The sequence below is a fragment of the Apus apus genome, chromosome 2, assembly GCF_020740795.1.
Source record: "Apus apus isolate bApuApu2 chromosome 2, bApuApu2.pri.cur, whole genome shotgun sequence".
Lineage (NCBI taxonomy): Eukaryota > Metazoa > Chordata > Aves > Apodiformes > Apodidae > Apus > Apus apus.
This window is the reverse complement of record NC_067283.1, coordinates 67,042,276-67,058,576: the sequence shown is the minus strand read 5'-3', so window position 1 is coordinate 67,058,576 and position 16,301 is coordinate 67,042,276. Positions and strand designations below refer to the sequence as shown.

Genomic DNA, 16,301 nt, shown 5'->3' with positions numbered 1-16,301 from the left:
TGTTCCTTTCTGACAGGTATTAGTTGCAAAAAGTTTCCTGTTTCTGTCACTACACAACTGCTCTAGTTAGTCCATTCCAAATCTTAATTCTCCTCAGTATTATAAAAATATAAGTTTCTATTACAACAGTAAAAGACCATTGCTGAGTGTGCTATCATCCATGGATACCAAGAAGGACAATTTCCTTCTCTTTAGAATAGCCTTTTATATACACCTTTTCTGGAAGGGGTAATTCTTCTCTTTTCTTCCAGTCCTCCTTTGTATAGGCTAAGGAAACTTGAACAATTGAATTTTTGGGCCTAGGCTTTGTAAGTTTTTCTTGTTCTTCCCTGGACTCCTGATTTTTTTCTCTTGAAAGGCAAAACTTTAAACTGGATATGATATAGCAAGTGAAACAGAAAGATTAGTTCGCACATCAGTGAACAACTCTCCTTCTCTACACACTGGTATGGTGTTTGCCTTTGTTGCAACAAAATACTGTTGACATATAATGCACTATATGCTCCTCCATCCTCTTACATGGATGTGTCAGCTGGATAGTTATCCCCAGAAATTTACGTGGCTGATTATTCCTGCCTAAGTACAGCACTCTACACACTATTTAAGATTTATTTAAAGCTATTATTTATAAGAAACTCTGAATTCTAATCTTGTAAGATATTCAGTTCTTCCCAGCCTGCTATCTACCAACTTAAGAAGTAAAATCTATTCCACCAAAAGCCCTTTAATACAATTTTAAAATTTCATTAGATGCAGAATCACTCAAGAGTCGTATTCAATCTACCTTTATTTTGAATGGGGACCGCATCAGAAACCTTACTGAACACAATGTATGATATTAGTGCTTTTCTTCTATCCACAAAGCTTGTTACAGTGCTACAAGAGTAAATCAGATTGGTTTGATAGAATTTGGTCTTAAGATTTGGCTCTGTTAACACAGTCTATGGTAATCAAAGAACTCAAATATAATTATAAACTAAGGCTGGTTAAAATATGTCTCAAGACTCCAAGCGACTTCCTGTTCCACCTCAGAGAATAATTTGTTCATTTAAATTAATGGAGATAGACCCTTTCCTCTTCAGCTGCATCTCTCTCCTTTATTGAATTGATGACATCCTGTCTGCCAGAGGTAGTGATAAAGGAATAGTTTAGAACAAAATAGCAAGGGCTGCATGTTGCACTGGTGAAGTATAGGAATAGAGTGAAAATAGTAAAAGTGAAAAAAAACCCAAAAACATTTCAATGTATTAAAAAAAATAAAAATGGAATTAAACTGCCATTGCTGACCTTTAACTAATGAAAAATGTATCTCATTAATCTCTCCTTTTCAAATCAGCTTTTTCATTACATTGGCATACCACAGGTGCACCATCACTGCCAGTACATGAATGGTGCAATTTTATGTTTATTACTGGTTTTATTTATAAAATAAAGAAAGCAAGATTTAATAAATAAAGCAACTCCACTTATAAAAAAGCTCCCTGCCATTATTTAAAAAATCCAAACTGATGGACGTCATCAGTATGGTATTATGGACTTAAACAAAGGAAGGCAAATAGGGATGAAGATAGCTTCTGGGCATAATTCCTGTAATTCTTTATTGCAGGATAACAGAATAAAGAAAAATACATGTCTGAGAAAACCCCACTATTTGTAAAACTATCTGCAAAACTATTAGACCATTAAAATAACTGCTTATATTTTTCAGAATGCAGAACAGTACTTCCCTAATAACAAATGCATCATTTGCTGTGATACATCAGTTCTGGGCCCCTCAGTTCAAGAAGGACAGGGAAGTGCTTGAAAGAGTCCAGCGCAGAGCCACAAGGATGATTAAGGGAGTGGAACATCTCCCTTATGAGGAAAGGCTGAGGGAGCTGGGTCTCTTTAGTTTGGAGAAAAGGAGACTGAGGGGGGACCTCATCAATGTTTACAAATATGTAAAGGGTGAGTGTCAAGACGATGGAGTTAAGCTTTTTTCAGTGAAGACCAGTGATAGGACAAGGGGTAATGGATACAAGTTGGAGCATAGGAGGTTTAAGATGAATATCAGGAAAAATTTTTTTACTGTAAGACTGACAGAGCACTGGAACAGGCTGCCCAGAGAGGTTGTGGAGTCTCCTTCGCTGGAGACATTCAAAACCCGCCTGGATGCCTTCCTGTGTGATGTACTCTAGGTGACCCTGCTCTGGCAGGGGGGTTGGACTAGATGATCTTTCGAGGTCCCTTCCAACCCCTAAGATTCTATGATTCTATGATTCTATGATCAATCTTCTTACCCAGTGATCTCCCTGAAGAATACCTTAGCATTGTTGTAAGGAGATAAAATTCCCAAGTCTGCCCAGCAGATGGTAGGGACACAAAGGAACTAATTACAACTTCCTGATCCTAGAGGGCTGACTTAAGAGTGTCTCCTTAATGTCTTAAGGACCATTAGGGTCCTTAGAAGAGGCTACGGTTTTCTCTGAAATACTCAGCTGGTGATGCTCCCTGCTTTCCAAAGCAATCAGCTTGCTCATCAGGGAAGGACAGTGTGTAAACAGGCATTATTTGCTTCTGTTCAATTACTTGTAAGGTTAGGGAAAAAACAGAGCAGTCAGCTCAGGGCTGCTCTGCTACTACATGCAGTGAAAATCTCTCTGATCTCCCTGCATTTCCAGAACTTGTTTATGCTATAGATTGAAAATGTTCCAGAAGTTAGTATGTTGCTTTCTTTCACAGATATTCTTAATATATATCAAAATGTTCTTACTATCCTAGACTTGTAGGCTGTTTAAGAAACTTCAGCATCTGTGTTTGAAAACTTGAGTCTTAAAATACTGCTCATATTACACATAATTTCTGACACACAATTACCACAGCAAGCACTGTTTTACACATCACAGGAATTTGCACTTTGTCCTCTAGACTCAATTTTCACTTCCACAACATACCATCTGTAACTCTCCACCTCTGACCTTTTACTCTGCTCTGTCATGGATTTGCACCTGTTTCTCTGTATGTTCTCTTGGATGTTTTCCTACCACTTAAAGCTTTTCATGTTCCCTGCTTAACTTATTTCTGTTTTAAGCTTTCTGTTCCTCACTTCTCTATTGATAACAACTCTTTTACTGGACAGGAATTATGCTCTATTTTATATCAGCAGAATACCAATAAAATAGATACATTTCTCTCCTACCCTGTGTTCAATCAGTTATTTCACCCATAAAGTACTGATATTGACCATCTCTTATTCTCCAAAAAATACATAAACTTATTCTTTTCTTGCATGTTCATGAATCCATTTGCTAAAACAACTTTTAATTCCTTTTAATTTTAAATAGTATTTAGCCCTTCCAGAAAATAATTGAAAATTGCTTCCTCTCTAAAATACTGCACAATTTTATTTTATTTATTGCTAATAATACTTTATGAGAGATCTGTGTTTGAGGTGTTTCCTTTATGCTTTGAAAATACGAAAAGCATAGTTTTTCTCATTTATGGTATCTTCTATAAACTTCAAAATCTGGGTGCTAGCCTCGAAGAATACTTTCAGGAAAGAAAGCAAACTGGCTGTGGCAAAGTAAAATCCTAGACTTCTGATTTTCTTTCCAATATGCATAGCTTTAAAAAACTAAATTAAACCATTTTGTCTGGCTTTCATCAGAGGACAGCAAGGCTACTCATAGAGGTATGATACACAACAGATGCTAAAATACAACTAAAAACTAGCATTAGATGCCTTAATGGAAGCTTAAAAGAAACACAGTTGAGAAAACCGCAAACCTGCAGGAAACTTAAATACAAAACAATAATTTATATGTATGTTCTCACAGAGATATAACCTTTATAATAATTTTATTTAACTTTAAAAAAAAATATGGTTGCAGGAATTTTTTAAAAAGTCTTACCTTCTTTGGAGTCCCTAACACTTGGCAAATTTTGAAGATTTCATCTACTTCACTTGTGCCTGGGAAAAGAGGTCTTAGTGTGTACAGCTCAGCCATTATGCTGCCAACTGCCCACATATCAATAGGTGAGCTATAAACAGACGATCTTAGCAAAACTTCAGGAGCGCGGTACCTGTGAGGATGGAAAGAAATCATAGATATATTAAAATGCTAAGCAGAGAAAGGTAACTCTTTAAGATCATGGATCAACTTAATGTACTTACCACCTAGTAGAAACATAATCTGTATATGGTGGCTGAGATCTTAGTTCTCTAGCCAAACCAAAATCTGCTATTTTGACAAGTTCTGGTCCAATACAGAGAAGGTTCTCAGGCTTCATATCTCTATGAAAAAATCCTATAGAAGACCAGACAGAAAAGAATGGCAAATAATTGTGTCATGACTTCTTAAGCAGCCATCTTAATAAAGTCATCCAAAATTGACTTTGGGCTATGTTAGAAGAACATAACTTCTTGTTTCATTGTTTTTTCTAAATTAAAAATAAATTAATAGTAACCCTCACTCACAACAAACACAGAAATTTTCTCTCCAGTAATTATTACAGCAAGTGTTTTTAAATTAACAAATGTAAACTGTCATTAACACCCTAAGGAATATGAATTGGCACCAGTATCAAAAAACCAAACCAATTTCAGAATGAAACCTTCTTCAAAAACTTCAACTGTATTGTCATCTTTATATAATGGAAAACTGAGCATCTGACAACCTTACTTCATTTGTAAAATTCCTTGACTGTTTTTTAGCTAGTTTGTTTATCATTGACATTTAAAAGATACCAACACTTTGCCCAGGAATGATAACAGTAATGCAGCCACATAGTTTCTGTGATGCTTAGTGTTGGCTTGAGCACTTGTATATCTGAAGAGCAGTTAAGTGGCTGAGAAAATAAAATCTGCTGTTTAGTTGGTATAGACAATTTGTTATAAATCATTTTGAAATTCACTTACTACAATAAAGCATTTGATTTCTGCATGCAGAAACTGACAACCACTGTAAGAAACTGGATGAAATTAAAGGGAAATGCAAATATTCAATTTAATCATACCTGACATCCCCAAATGCTTATGGTAAAAAAATAAATAAAATTAATACCATAACTTAGAAATGGCAGTTTTTAAGAATATCTCATATCCTCATGTCTTTCAAGTAGAAATGAGAAATGAAAAGAGGATGCTAATAATGAGAAAGCATATATGATCCTGATCAGAAAGACATAAACCAAACATTTCTGGGTATTTGACAGTACTGAACAGAACTGATTATTTATTTGAACTCATGAACAGGCCTTGCCAGGGTATATAAAAGCCAATCAGGTAATACTAGGAACATAGTTTCTTATTTAACTTTCAGCTAATGTTTCCATAGAATCATAGAATGGTTTGGGTTGGAAGAGACCTTAAAGATCCCCTAGATTCAACCCCCCTGCATGGGCAGGGACACCTCCCATTAGATCAGGTTGCTCAAAACCCCATCCAACCTGGCATAGAACACTTCCCGGGATGGGGCAGCCACAGCTTCCCTGGGCAACCTGTGCCAGTGTCTCACCACCCTCATGTTACAGAATTTCTTCCTAATGTCTAACCTAAATCTCCCCTCTTCCAGTGTGAAACCAATACCCCTCATTCTATCACTACACACCCTGGTGAAAAGTGCCCACTCTCCTGCTTTCCTGTAGGCTCTTTTATTCTCTTTGAAAAGTTTTAAGAATACTAATGTGAATGAAAATACAAAATAAGATAGTAAATTATTAGTTTTTAAATGCAAAGGAGCTTAATACCAGTATTTCAGAATGCAGTTTGCAGACAGATATTTAACATGAGAGTTAAAAGTTCTGTAAATGTTGGGAAACTTTCTTCTTGTGAGCACACTGCACCTCTTCTTTTGATTGTGCTTATAATTGCTAGAAAAGTCACATGTCTTTAAATATTTAAATCCAGATTGTATTTGACAAAGAAACTGAAATTCTTAGTGAACAAGTTATTTTAATTTTTTATGGACATAGGGCACCATATTAATTATATTATCTCAAGACAGGAGAAACTACCATCTGTATCCATTCTCTTTCAATAGATCTTTCTGAGGAAAGAAGAGATGCACAGAACAGCACAGCATCCAGGCTTCTTTAGTTTGGTTATTCAGCTGGTGCTCAAGCTTGAAATAAAAAAAGTACTGAACAGTACAGTACAAAAAGATTAATATCTGTTTATAAAAAAACAAGATTTTAAAATACCCCATACTTGAAGCAAGTAGGAATAATTTTTATTAGAAACAATTAGTAGCATTTGCTAGATATTTTTATGTGTATTATTACTGTGCATTATCTTATTTTCTAAAAAAGTGCTACGCAGTTAAACTCTGAAACCTACCGTGTTTATGGATAAAAGCTAGCCCTTGTAATATCTGATACATCATGTTTCTGATGACTGACTCTGGGAACAACTTGTTTCTGTGAAGAAACAGATTAACAATTTCTTATAATTAAAAAAAAATAATGTATTTTCAGAACATACTTATTTCTTAATTTTGCACAACACATCATGAACAGATGAAAACAGACCTGTCAAGTCTTGAGTACAAAGACAGAGGTAACTAGTTTTGATCTCAAAACTTGTTTGCTGTCAGGCCTTAATTTCACTCAAAGTGCTGCAGAGGGACTTCTCTGCAGAGAGGTTCATGATCCTGTCTTCTCTGTAGAAGGTGGTTGGCCAATAGTGTACTTGACCATCTGGTGATGGAATGCACAGTAATGTTGTAAGGAAGAGACTGCACAGTGTAGCACTGTGTTAGGTGTGCTACCCAGTGGTACCCTTAGAGGAACCCTGATTGAGAGCAACACTTCTCAGCTATAGGGTAACACTGTGCCAGTAACACAAGTGGCAACCTCAGGATGCAAACCTAAGAGCTTTGCACGTTAGGGGATAAAGGTGCATGACAATGTCTGAAGGAACCACACATCAGAGGCAAAACAATTCAGGAAGGAAAAACGTTATTGAAAAGGCAGGTCCTACTCCGAAATCCACCTTGCAAGCCTTGCTGTGTACTGTTTGTCCAAGACTGCAACATTACACAGCTTGTCCATATATAAGTCTTGTACATGCAGATGACCATCCCACCTTAAGCCAAATCGATGAGCAAAAGCACAATAAAATATTTATCCATACATTTAAGTGAAGGCTACTAAAGAAAAAAAAAAAAGTATTTGGAATTTCTCTCATGGCTCTACACACCAAAGACATGCAAACTATGGTGTTAACAGGTGAACAAACTGTTATTTCCAAAAGCATTACAATATTGTGTATTGTAATGCAGAGCAATGCAGAATTCTACCCTCGGACAAGGAGGTGCAGCAAGTCCTGTTCACATCAGTGGGGCTGCAAGAAGAGCCTAAAACAGAAATTCCAATGTGTTCTTGAAGATAGCATAAAATAAAAAAAAATAAAAAAAGAACCATAAAGCATGATAGAACACCATTTGTTCTGTAAAACAGACGTACCTGTCCTTCATTAATTGATAAAGATTTTCCTTCATGTATTCAAATACAAAATAGAGGTGGTCATTTTCTCGTATGACTTCTTTCAGTTTTATTACATTGGCATGATTTAGCTTCTTCAGAGACTGCAACAGAGTAAAATATGGCTTCAGATAATTTGACTTGGATTCCTTACAAGAGATAAATTTTTAACATGTGAAAGTTTCTAGCACAGAATTTACAAAACGTGTCCATCTGATAGTCTATTGTTTACCCTGGAATCTCTGTTTCAAAGAACAACAAAATAGCACTTAAAATTAATTTGAAAATAAAAGCAGCAAAGATATTAATAGTAGTTTAAAACTTCTATTTCTAGGGATTACATCACAGCTGAGGTGCGGATTAACACAAAAACCTAATTCCTTACAATAAAAGACAGTTCTGAAGCTGTACAGCTCTTGCTCACAGAACTGAGTAAGAAAACCCAGCAATTTTTTTGTTATGAAATGCGCATGAACAAGGCTTCTCTTGCAGGTGTTATTTTTGGAGATACTGATTATGTGCAACCTCCAATAAGTTAAATCTAAATTATAGATACCCAACTCCTGTGTTAAGAAGTTTTGTATATACAGAAAATCAACCATGGGATGACTTGAAATTTATGCTCAGATTTTCAAGTGTTACTCTATCCTTTGGCTTGCCAAAACTCCTAGTGCTTTCTACAAATGCCCCCAATACAAGATCTGGGGACTGGATATAAATCTAGAAATCTGCCAGTAAAATGAAAGAGCAGGATCTTAAAACACAGAAACACACTCAGACACAAAATCAATTTTGTTATCTTCTCTCAAAAACAAAGAGGCTTAGCTATAAAACACGACCACTGCTTGAGAATAGTGTGATATTCCACACAGCAGCAGGAGCTCTAGGGGAGTACCAGCAACTCTTGGTCTTGTAGAATCTATCACCCCCATTTAAAAGAGTTCACTGAATTTGGCTTTTTCCTTCAACATTGTAGATGCCCTTCTCCTCCATGCAAACCTAACCAGACTCTTATTTTTAAAGGTGGTATGTCCAGCACTTTACCTTGACTTCTCTCAAATTCATACATTCATCCCATGAATAGAACTTTCTTTTCATTCTGAAATACAAGTGCAAGATATTTTCAGTGAACTTTGCAGAATGCCTTTCAAACAACAAAAATCTAAACATGTTATTTTCTAAGTGTAGCAATAGCTGTATTTTGAACTCAATTTCTAACATTCTAGATTACCCATCAGCAAGATAATTAAAAACAAACTCAAGTCATAGAATTGCTAGAAATTTAAGTGTTTGCTGATTAATCACTGCAAGCATATTTTTAGAGGACTAATTAGGCAGAGAGACCGTGATACTCCACGGTATTTATAAAAACATCAGGAACAAAAAATCCCTTTTTATCGTTTGAATTGTGCTCTTAAGAACAAGGAAAGCAAGTGTCACTGCACATAAAAACATGGATATTTCAAACCAGAAAAGGCACCTTTTTGTGCCTAAGTTGCACATTCTAGGAAACAAGAAAACTATATTTTTGAAATCTGCAAAGTATTTTGACTATTTGACATTTTAATTAACCATCTGACTTGATCAGTCACTTTTATTAACCTGTTCCAAGGTATTAAATACCGAAGAAAAATGATTTCATTTTTTCAAGCAATACTTATACACATATACAATAATCTCTAAATGAATTGTTATATATAACAGTTTGATACATTTAATTGTAAGTCTTGCATTGATAAGAACATGGATATTTGGTGTTGCTTAGACCTTCGGACATAGTTGTAAGTGTCGTTATTTGCTGTGTTTCTGTGAAGTTGTAGAACCTAGAGTGAAGTGATTTAAACCCAAGATTTTAAGTTAAAATATCTTCAAGCAAAACTGCCCCCTCTCAAAACCCAAACATAAAAATCACACAGAAGAATTCCAAATACTGAAATAATGAGAATGAAAAACACTTCCCACAAAACATTGTTCCTTTTCCCTAAAAATAATGAAAACAATCAATTACAGATTTTTTTAGCTTCAATTAATATTATTAACTTTAGTACTGTAATAGCAGTATATGGAGAAACCTGAAATTCTCAGAAATTCTTAAAACAAAGGCTAGTCAATTATATTATAATTATTTTTCTGTAGTAAATCTATAAATGGAAGGGGAAAAAAGCAACACCCAAAACATACAATTTCTGGTATTTCCCCTTATGCTTTACATCCTGCTTGCAATTCTGTCGGAATACAAGGGAAACGTCCCCACTCCTCTAGTACAATTTCTGTTGTTTTGTAATAAACTTTTCAGACAAGTATAACAAGGCTGATGATTACACACAACACAACTTTATTAGATCCAAGGAGAGAGCCTTTATTTACCGGACCAGATTGTTACCTGGTATTTATCATTGTAGCAATATCTGAAACTTAACACAGTATCTAAAAAGATTTGGGAGGTATTGCCCAATATTTATAATTGCAGCAACATCTGAAAATTAATTCAGATTAATTCAATTAATTAATTCAATGGGGGCGGGAGGGGTGGAGAGCAAGGTGTTTCAAATCATTGATCAATACACATGAAGATGAGTATTCTTAAAATTCATATAAATAACTAACTTGCTAATAATCAACTGCACATGCAGTTTTGCTTTTCCTTTGGCATTAACCTGAAATGTTTTTTAGAAGGAAGTATGTTTGAAATGAACAAATGCAGCATGCAGTTTTACAAGCTAAGATAAATCAGTTACTTATACAAACTAATGTGTCTCTCTGTTGATCTGTTACTGAAGTCTGACCCACAATCATCTTGTTAAGAATCTTAATTAAAAAAAATTAAAATTTGTTATGCTAATTTCCTTAAAAAGAGACCTTTTTTTTCTATTCTACACAGATGGCAAATGATAATAAAGTTAGATGTTAAAATCTTTTAAGCTTTTGCAAATACCTTTACGGAATTTAGATGTTACATACCTTTTGATAGCCACAAGTTCTCCTGACTCATTGCTCTTCCCCATCAACACACTGCCATAGGTGCCATCACCCAGTTGTTTCATGATTGTGTAACGGTTCATTTTTATTTTTTTTTTTAAGACCTGGATAGCTAAAACCTTATTAAAAGCTAAATGTCTTCTGTTTTATTAAAGGATTGTTTGATTTTTCTTAGATAAATCTTCTTCCAGACTGTTTTATGTTGGTTTATGTCTTCTCATAATGGAGCAGGATATTCACTAGTCTCCTCCAAATTACAGCTGCTTTGAGATCCAGATATAAAGTTTAAGAGACAGAAGTACATGACCATTCTTGCATAGATCCTTAAAAAAAAAAAAAGAAAGAAAATTAATAGGGAAATACGTAATTTTACAGTAATTTATGAAAGAGACTCTACTACCTCTGATCTGCATGCGCTTTTTAAATAGAACACTTCAATATAGCTAGTTCCCTTAAATCCTTCAAGCCACAGAAGGTGTCTAGTCTAGGATTAGAGTTCCAAGTAAACCAGGACTGGAGAGTTGAGATTATTGTCATAATTCCCTAGAACCAGAGAAGTTTAAGGCTGGTGTCCTCTGATGAAACTCTTTATTCCTCATCTACAGGCAGCAGCGGCTTCCTCATCTGTACTGAAGGCAGGGAAAACAGACAGAAGAACCCAAATTTGGCACAGGGTGCTATGGTAAAGCTAGAGTCTAAATGCTGGTTTGGATTGGTAGAACAAGCAGGCTTGCTATGCTTAAAGTTAGTGGTGAAGGGAGGTGAAGAAGCAAGAGAAGTGCTGCATTCTTCCCCAAGATAAACTGAGCTGTTACAAATATACCTGGATATTTTAGTCTGAAGTTCACAGAATTCTTTCTCTATAGCCACCAGTAGGATTATGCCCAGCAAGGGCTAAAAAGTTAAGTTTATTGTTCAGTTTTAGAAGGCCCGCAGAGAGAAGCCTAGAGCTGGCATGCATTGGTATAGGAGACTAGATCTGCAGTGTTATTTGGAAAAGAATTTACATTAAACAATATTGATTCTTCATCTTTGAATTTATGTAAACCTTAATTTGAATCCTAATTCAAACTTAAATCTGAACCCTAGCATTTTAACATGTAATACTATCTGTCACCAACACTCCACGTGAAGGCCTGTTCCTATACCTCCCATGCACAAATCCTGATTTTAACCTTAGCAGCAGCTGCCCACGACACACAATCCTAATCACTGATGTCAAGGCACTTATGCAAACTCATAGTAGTCATCCACTTACTTATGTAGGCCTACAAAAAATAACCAATCACTGCAGCACTTATTCACTGTAACCCAAATGCTTAAACACAAACATTGACTGCTAACTGACCTCCAGCATCACCTCTAGCTTTTGCCTCTGCTGTTTAAAAATACAAAATAAAGCTCACATCAACTGGCATCCACAGTCAGCCTAACTCTACAGAAGATGCAGAATTCAGCATGCAATTCTGTAGTCATTTTCCTTAAGCCAGAATTAGCTATAGGCTGGTAAGGCTGTCCAAACAGACTAAGGAGCCCAAATTCAGCCAGTAACAAGCTTCAGCTTGAGATTTACAGGCCTGGCAAAATTCAACAATCAAATTGTCCTCTTGAGAGTGTGAACACAGCATTCTTGAGTGGACTAGCCTGCTGTGTAAAGGAAACACCTGCCTGGACAATACACTCATGTTTCTAAGCTGTTATTACTTGTAATCTGCTTCCTTGGAGAAGCCTTAAGTATACCTTGTTACTCTCTGTTGCTTCTGTTACCAGGAAGAAATTCTCTATCACCTGTCAAGATGCCAGTAACAAGTGACCTAGGGGACATCTCAATTTATAAGCTTTGCACCTGACAACCATCAGTTTGGCAGTGAAAAATATAAAGAATTTGTATCCATTCCCCAAAAAAGCCATCACTACTGTAAAATAAAGTGGCCAATTAATAGTGCATTTTATAACACAAATAAAAACCAGATTTAATAAAAGTAATAGTCATAGACAATTCAAACAACGAGTGGGTTTAAAATTGAACTTTCATTTATTTAAGACTATTGTTTCTCTTAGAATTCAGGTTTATCTTCATTCCCCAAAGTGCCTGCATGTCTTTAATACCGTGAATAATGCCATCTCTTCAACAAGACTGTTGACAGTAATAAGCAGATGATCAAGCTTTTACGCCAAATGAAGATACATACTACATACATATCTTGCAAGTTATAATTTTTTTAGTTTTATATATATATTAAAAAAACTCACAACAAAAATTTTCTGAAAGTATTCTAATACACATTTTAGAAAGAAGCATCAGCATCTAAAGCATCAGCAATGATAAACATACCCATTTTGTGTATACGTATACATACACATACAACATGAAACCAAGCGCAACGTAATAGGATTTGGGTGCCTGTGTTTCTTTGTTTCAACAAATATCCGGCCTGGTTTTCTGAGGGGATTCAGCAATATCTGTCAAAGACAGCCCTAGCCTAAACTGGAGTTACATACATTAGAAATCTGGAAGACCTGCACTTTAAGCTCAACCTTTTGCTCTCTAATGAAGTAAACCAAAATACGAAGACAAAAACCTCTGTCTTTGCAATAAAGAGACCCAGATCAAGTTTTGATCTTTAAATCCTATCAGTTTTCCAAGTAGTCTTCAGGGTATAAATTAATCACTTACTTGAAAAATTGTTTTTGTGCAATTCTACTATTTAGGCATCTGCACTTGAAACAATATCACATAAATAGTTTCTTCCTTTCAGAAATCCTATGTAATGTAACACATCTAAGACGTAATTGTGCATTTTGTCTGTCCTGTAATATATTTCATTGTCTTATTCCTTTTCTGCTGTATACTGTAATTTTTAGGGTATGAAAACACTTGATCAAAATACAGAAATGTCAGCACATTCCTTCGGTAGTCAAATGCAAGTGTCAAAATTGCTCATGGAAATGCACAAAATCAGGTGTGAAAACTACACTGCCTGCCAACGATATTTATGTACCATCATACATACTGCATGAGTTCAGTACCACACTGATGCATGCTAAGCCATTCCACTGATGAAACTCACAAAAGGGTTGTCTTGATCACTGGCAGGCAAATGAGTGAACTCTAATAATGAGACACTATCAACTGAAAACTAACTAAATGCAGTGAAAAAATGACTGTGGGTATCACACTTGGCTCTAAGCTTTTCTTCAACTTTTTAGATAATTCATCCTTGAGACAGAAGTATCTAAAAAAATTATAGCATTCTGTGGAAAACTAAACAATCAATTTCATGGCAGTTCTATAGCATAAGTTATTAAGAAATGCTGGAGGGTGACAGAGGTTTGCTGACCAATGAGTACAGCACTGGATCCTGCAAGAGTCCAACAGACTCTAGCACCAGCATTACAACAGACGAGGTTACCAGGTACTCGTATCAGCCTGGTGTGACACCAGGGTCAGGGGCATCTTTTGCTCTTGCTGGAATTACAGGGCATGGTGAATTAGAATGTACGTGCTCTAGAGATTCACATTTCACTACAACAGACTTCTGCACACTTTGTACTTTGCACTGCACATACCCAGCTCAGATGTGCAATTTTTTCTCTGTGGTGTCTATTTTTTTCTAATTTGCAGTTCAGTTTTCTCTTCAGTACTGACCTGGGCAAAAGCAAGGGCTCAGCCTAGCTTTTCTGATTCACACAATCCCCTCCCACCATAAAGGGTTTTTTTAATATTATTTTCTCAATTATATAAAGCTCTAATATGTAAAATTGTCATAATAGTCATCCACCAAACTGAAAAGAGAAATCCTACTGTAAACAACAGCTTGTTTTATACTCTTCATGACAGACTGCCTATAATCTCTTCACGCAGGATTAAGGAAGGATTAAGGCAGGGGACAAATAGAGGACAAAATACCCAACAACCTTAAATTATTTTAGATGTCTGGATTACATTTCAAAATGTAATTAATAGCAGCAAATAATCTACATTTCTACCATACAAGTATTATGCATGACCAAAAGTTTTACATTTGTATGCTAAAGACAAACAGGTTACTCTCAAGTTAAAATACAAACTAGGATATATGATCCGACCGAGACCTCTCAGATAAGCAATACACAACCGAATTCCACCAACCTGTTCACAGTAACTGCTGAAATCACCAAAACTGTTCACAGATCTACTCTCAATGATCAAAACTGCTAATGTGGCACAGTACAGAATGTATGCCGATACAAATTTTTAAAATTAGAAAGAAGCAACAGCCACAAACTAACAAACTGTTGCACAAACCTTTGCAGAGACTGCCTATTACTTAAGCTGACAGTAATCAGGTCCCATGACACATGGATCCAGTGCTTGAGATTAGCCACAAATCCATTACTCTAATCGAAGACCAGCAGGTACTTAGAAGTGTGACTGCTCAGAAGTTAATAACATTGGTAATAAATATTTGTACTTTCAAATATACTGCCTTATTTTTTTATTATTTTTTTTTTTAAAGACTCTTCAAAAATCTAGCATGTTGCTTCACTTATTTGTATCAGCCATTCAGGACAGAGCATATAAAAAAGCAGGAACTCCAGTTTGCTGGAAATATTTTCCCTCGTTTTGTTTCCAAGCAGCTTTGGCCTCAAACTAAAAACGACCCACACCAACAGCTGTTCCAGGACGTTCCCAACAGTCACCTGCCTGGAGACTGCTGCCCTGTGCCAGCAAGTTCACCTTTTCCCACCCCCATGAAACACCTTCCCGCCGTGAAACGAGCAGCACCGCCAGCTTCAGGACGGTGCTGGTTTCAGTGAGAGCTGCTGACCGACCTTCAAGCTTCCAGCCCTGAGCAGTGTCCAGAAGGAACAAAAGACTTCCACGTCCCTGCATCACTCTAAGCTGCAACACACGCCCGTTTCCACGCCACGTCCAGCTTCCCAGGATGCGATTCAGTTATCTCCCGCCAGCGGGCAGGTACCTCCCTTCGCAGGCGTTCACGGTGGAAGAGGGAGCACAAGTCTCCTCTGGCTTGTTCAGGCTGTGAAGCTGAAGCGCTCCTGGCCTGGAAGTTTCACCCTGGTTCTCATAAATAAAAACTCACCTCCTCTCATTGACTCCCAAGACGCCAGGCTATCCCAGGCCTGGACTTGCCGCAGCTGAAGCAGGCGGGAATCCCTGTCTCCACACGCAGAGCCTGAGCTCCTCAGCCCCGCGCAACAGAGCGGGCAGCTCCTCACCCACGCGAGGAAACACCCACCCCAAACCACCCCGGGGGACAGCCAGGGGCAGCCGGACACCCCCGCCGCCGCTGCCGCCGCCGCCTATCCCGGCCGCTCCTTCTTCCTGCTGGGCCCTTCCCGCCGGGCCCGGCCGGGCGGGACGCGGCCACGCACACCCACCCAGGACGCCGCACCAGCCCTCGCTGGAGACCCGGCCCCCTTCCCCGCCGCCCACTCACTGCGGCGCTACGGACGCTGCCAGCCGAGAGGCCGCCTCACCCGCCTCACCCGCCGCCGCCGATCCCGGGCCGGCCCCGCCGCCTCCCGCCGCCAACCGCCGCCAACCGCCGCCGGGCCGCTCTGCCTCGTCGCCGGAGCGACGCGCGGGGCCGGGAGCGGGGCCGGGAGCGGGAGCGGGGCGGGGCGGAGGCGGCGGGGCCGCCCCTCGCGCGCGCTCACGTGGGGCGGCGGGCGGGCCGTGCGGGGCGGGGGAGCCGCGTCACCCTGTCGCCCTGTCACCCTGCCGCCCTGTCGCCCTGTCACCCTGACACCCGCGTCACCCTGTCACCCTGCCACCCTGCCGCCCTGTCACCCTGACACCCGCGTCACCCTGCCGCCCTGTCACCCTGTCGCCCTGTCACCCTGTCGCCCTGTCA

The 16,301-nt window shown here is 38.2% G+C and overlaps 1 protein-coding gene across 7 annotated transcripts in view; it reads right to left on the bottom strand.

The window, feature by feature from the left end:
• Positions 1-16,057, bottom strand: part of MAK (male germ cell associated kinase) — a 31,305-nt gene extending 15,248 nt beyond the window's left edge. For 2 of the 7 annotated variants that reach the window (XM_051609540.1, XM_051609544.1), the window contains exons 1-7: positions 15,885-16,057; positions 10,423-10,763; positions 8,506-8,560; positions 7,444-7,565; positions 6,317-6,396; positions 4,154-4,286; positions 3,891-4,062 (exon numbers count right to left, since the gene is read on the bottom strand). In XM_051609540.1, the coding sequence (XP_051465500.1) occupies positions 3,891-4,062; positions 4,154-4,286; positions 6,317-6,396; positions 7,444-7,565; positions 8,506-8,560; positions 10,423-10,523 (663 nt within the window). In that variant the 5' untranslated portion in view covers positions 10,524-10,763; positions 15,885-16,057. Of the gene's footprint in view, positions 1-3,890; positions 4,063-4,153; positions 4,287-6,316; positions 6,397-6,507; positions 6,607-7,443; positions 7,566-8,505; positions 8,561-10,422; positions 10,764-15,527; positions 15,597-15,884 lie in introns of those variants that run through there. The other 5 variants (XM_051609541.1, XM_051609542.1, XM_051609543.1 and 2 more) reach the window with 5 other exon arrangements.
• Positions 16,058-16,301: the final 244 nt, after the last annotated feature.